General features: G+C 42.4%; 1 protein-coding gene across 1 annotated transcript in view; it reads left to right on the top strand.

The window, feature by feature from the left end:
* RSPH3 (radial spoke head 3 homolog) overlaps positions 1 to 2,616 on the top strand; it is an 11,629-nt gene extending 9,013 nt beyond the window's left edge. The window contains exon 8 of the mRNA XM_027904589.1: positions 2,212 to 2,616. Within this exon, the coding sequence (XP_027760390.1) occupies positions 2,212 to 2,474 (263 nt within the window). The 3' untranslated portion in view covers positions 2,475 to 2,616. The remainder of the gene's footprint in view (positions 1 to 2,211) is intronic.
* Positions 2,617 to 3,134: the final 518 nt, after the last annotated feature.

The raw sequence follows: 3,134 nt of genomic DNA, 5'->3' as shown, positions 1-3,134 counted from the left end.
CACAAATCTCCACCAGGACTCTGCCTCACTTCAGTCCTTTTCATGAAGTTTCAGTTCTTTTTGGTACATCCACAAACTTCTCTATCAGCTGCATGGGGAGTCTCCTTACTCCAACACACTTTTACAAGTAGCAGGGATTACTTTTCAGTCTTTTCCCTGCTAAGGAGAGAGAGCAGAAAGGCAGGGGGGGGAAACAAGCCTCCCCCCTTTCGCACTTTACTTTTCTTTGCTGCAGCTTCGGCTGCCAGCTCCGACCTTGGAAGCTCCGTTATCTTTCGGCTGGAATTCTTCCACAGCGGTTTCTGTCCAAGCAGTCCGTCTTTTAAACTTTTTTTTCTCTTCACTCTCTTACGAGAGAGAAGGGAGAACTTCAGTGCTGCACCTGCTCCCCCCCCGGCCCAAGCCGGGGGAGGAGGGAGTCTGGCCCTGCTTCAGGCCCGCTACTCCTCTCCCCTACATGGCTGCTACTCTAATTCCAACTGCGCCAACAACCTTCTCTTCCGTTTTCTTGAAGATGTAATTAGCAAAGGCGTTTCTGGATTTTTGATTGGTCTTTTTGTCTGGAAATTACCTGGACAAAACCATCATCAGCCCCAGGGATGGGCTGAGGGGCAAAACCACGACAACTAGGTAACTAATTTTCATCTGAAATAATAGGAGTGTCAGTCATCCTGCACTGACAACTCTCTTCTGGCTTTATACTGTTTGAGATGTGTTAATGCTGGGAGATACAACACATATGTCAGGAAGATAATGGTTAAAGAACACAGATCTTTTTTTCTGCTATAAAGCTTCTACTTCCTCTGTTACACAGCTACCATTGCTATTATGCTCTCTGTAGTGTGCCTGATTGTGCCAGTGGGAACAGAAAAGCCCATCCTGTGTACTGCCACATGTATACCATGAAAGTCTCTTCATTCGTGTAAGCTCCCAGAACTCCTATGTGAAAGGAGGATAATCATAGGCCATGATAGACTGAGAAGTGAGGTGACCAACATTTTTCTTCAAAACAAGGGCTTACCTCCTGCTGTAGTCAATAATCATGTCCTTGCTTTTGAAATAGATTGAAATATCAGTGGGTTTTTGGGCTAGTTCAAGTTAAGTATTTGGGTTCTTTTATTAGTCTTCAGAGGCTGTAGTTGAGACATCTGAACAATCTGAACTCCCTCTTGTGTAGAAGAACAAAATTATGATGTATGTGTATCCACTGTGGTGCTCCTAGGTCAAACCACTTTTTACACTTGCATTACATCTTCTTCATTCCTACAGTTTTCCTCTTGCTGGGATTTTGGGTTTGAATTAAAATTGTGTTTGCTCCCATTGGGTTTATTTTTGGTTTAGCTGGGACGCTGAATTTTATTAATTAAGATATAGTATGATTTGGACAATTACAGCTGGTCTGTTAGGTATTTTATCCTGATATATATGCCAGTATGTACATTCAAGGATCACTTCTTCATGTAGCTCTTCAGGAGGGGAAAGAAATTTCTTTTAAGAAAAAATATATTGTATGTGACTACTGAATTAAAACATCCTTAGGATAATGTTGCTGCAGGATACTCTATTGATGAAAGCATCTATCATATTCCTGTTAAATCTGTTTAATTGTTTAACTAGATATCATAGTCTTGCTCCAGTTCTGAGATATACAGAGCACTTGGGGCAGGCCAGTAAGTAATGTCAGCAGCCCATTTTGCTATTTACCCTCTGTATTTCCTGACTTATACCCAGTCACCCACTGTTGAGTAAACATCACCTCTGCAAAAGGAACATTCTGCAAATTTTGTAGAGGCAGACACAGCCTCAGCTGAGATAGTTCATGGCTTCTTTCCCCTCTTAAGCAGAAACATGGGAAGAGTCTCTAAGGATCCACTTTTAACCTATTTGAATGGAGCACCCAAAGCACCACCTTGGGTGTAAACTGGCTAGTCCTTGTTCCTGATGGGGTGACCTGCTCTGGGAGTGAGAAGCAAATGTGAGGAAATCGACAAAAATACCCAAGTGCACCCATTTCAAATCACTGCTTTGAGTGTAAACCAATCATCTGGCTACAGCAGCAGGGATGGTTTTGTCTCATTTAAATATTTCATTTTTAGTGTTACTTCAGGGTTCTTTCTCTGTTTAAGAAATTACAGGTCAGTAATATATAAAAAATGTTAAATTATAGGGGTTTTCCTCCATGTTCGTTAATGGTGGCTTTCTCTGTTTCAGCCTTGATTCGTACAGTGGTTGAAAAACGCTTAGATGCATTTAGTTGTCAGACTCTGCCTGGTCAGACAGAAGCACCTGCTGAAGAGCCCAGGCCACCAGATGCTGCGCCCCAGGTGTCTGGTGAGACAGCTGCTGCTGACCAGCTAGTCACAGAGAAAGAAGAGACTGACCAACCTGTTGCTGAGGAACAGCCTTCAGATCCCATCTCCTCCCACTTGGAAGAATCAGATCAAGCAGGAACACAGGATTTGGAAACTGAGTAACAAACAGGCAAGTCATCAAGTAAAAGGAGATGAATGGCTCAGAAAGAAGAAATTAATTCCTCTCTACTTACAACTATCGTGCCCTACCCATGCTGAAAGGGGAACCTAAGCAACAGTAAAGCATTAAAACATGTTTTCCATATGTGGTATGTTGATTTCACGCTGTAAGAATCAAGATAAGTTACTAGTGCAATGAATGGCAGGGAAATATTATCCCCTTCTACACAATCCAATCCATCAAAAAACTGGGAGATTTACAGTTGAAAAGTACTGCTGTCCCACACCCTGCACTTGAAGGACATTGAGAGCATCATAATAACCTTGGGAAGTGCTTTGATAATGTTCTTGGAACAAAATTTCCTTATTCTCCCTGTTTTGAAAGGTTGCTATTACAGCAATTAGATAAATTGCTTTTCACTCATATTAGTCTCTCCTCGCAAACCTGAATGGGCATCTCAACAGGTAACAGAGCAAAAGCAGTTGTTCCTTAAGCTTTTCAAGTTCAAAGAGGTACCTGCCACTAGGAATTTCTGCCAGTGCAAAGTCCTCAGTAAGTCCCTGACTCCTGGAACCCAGGTGAGGGGCTGGAGCCACACGCTAAGTCCAGTCTTGATTTTCTTTGTAATCATCCTTTCCTGATGTTTTACTGGAAATGGTACC

This window comes from Empidonax traillii, unplaced genomic scaffold, assembly GCF_003031625.1.
Source record: "Empidonax traillii isolate 1590-97213 ecotype Southwest subspecies unplaced genomic scaffold, ASM303162v1 scaffold24:size2376012, whole genome shotgun sequence".
Taxonomy (NCBI): domain Eukaryota; kingdom Metazoa; phylum Chordata; class Aves; order Passeriformes; family Tyrannidae; genus Empidonax; species Empidonax traillii.
Note: the sequence above shows the minus strand (reverse complement) of the source record. Positions and strands in the feature narration are given on the sequence as shown.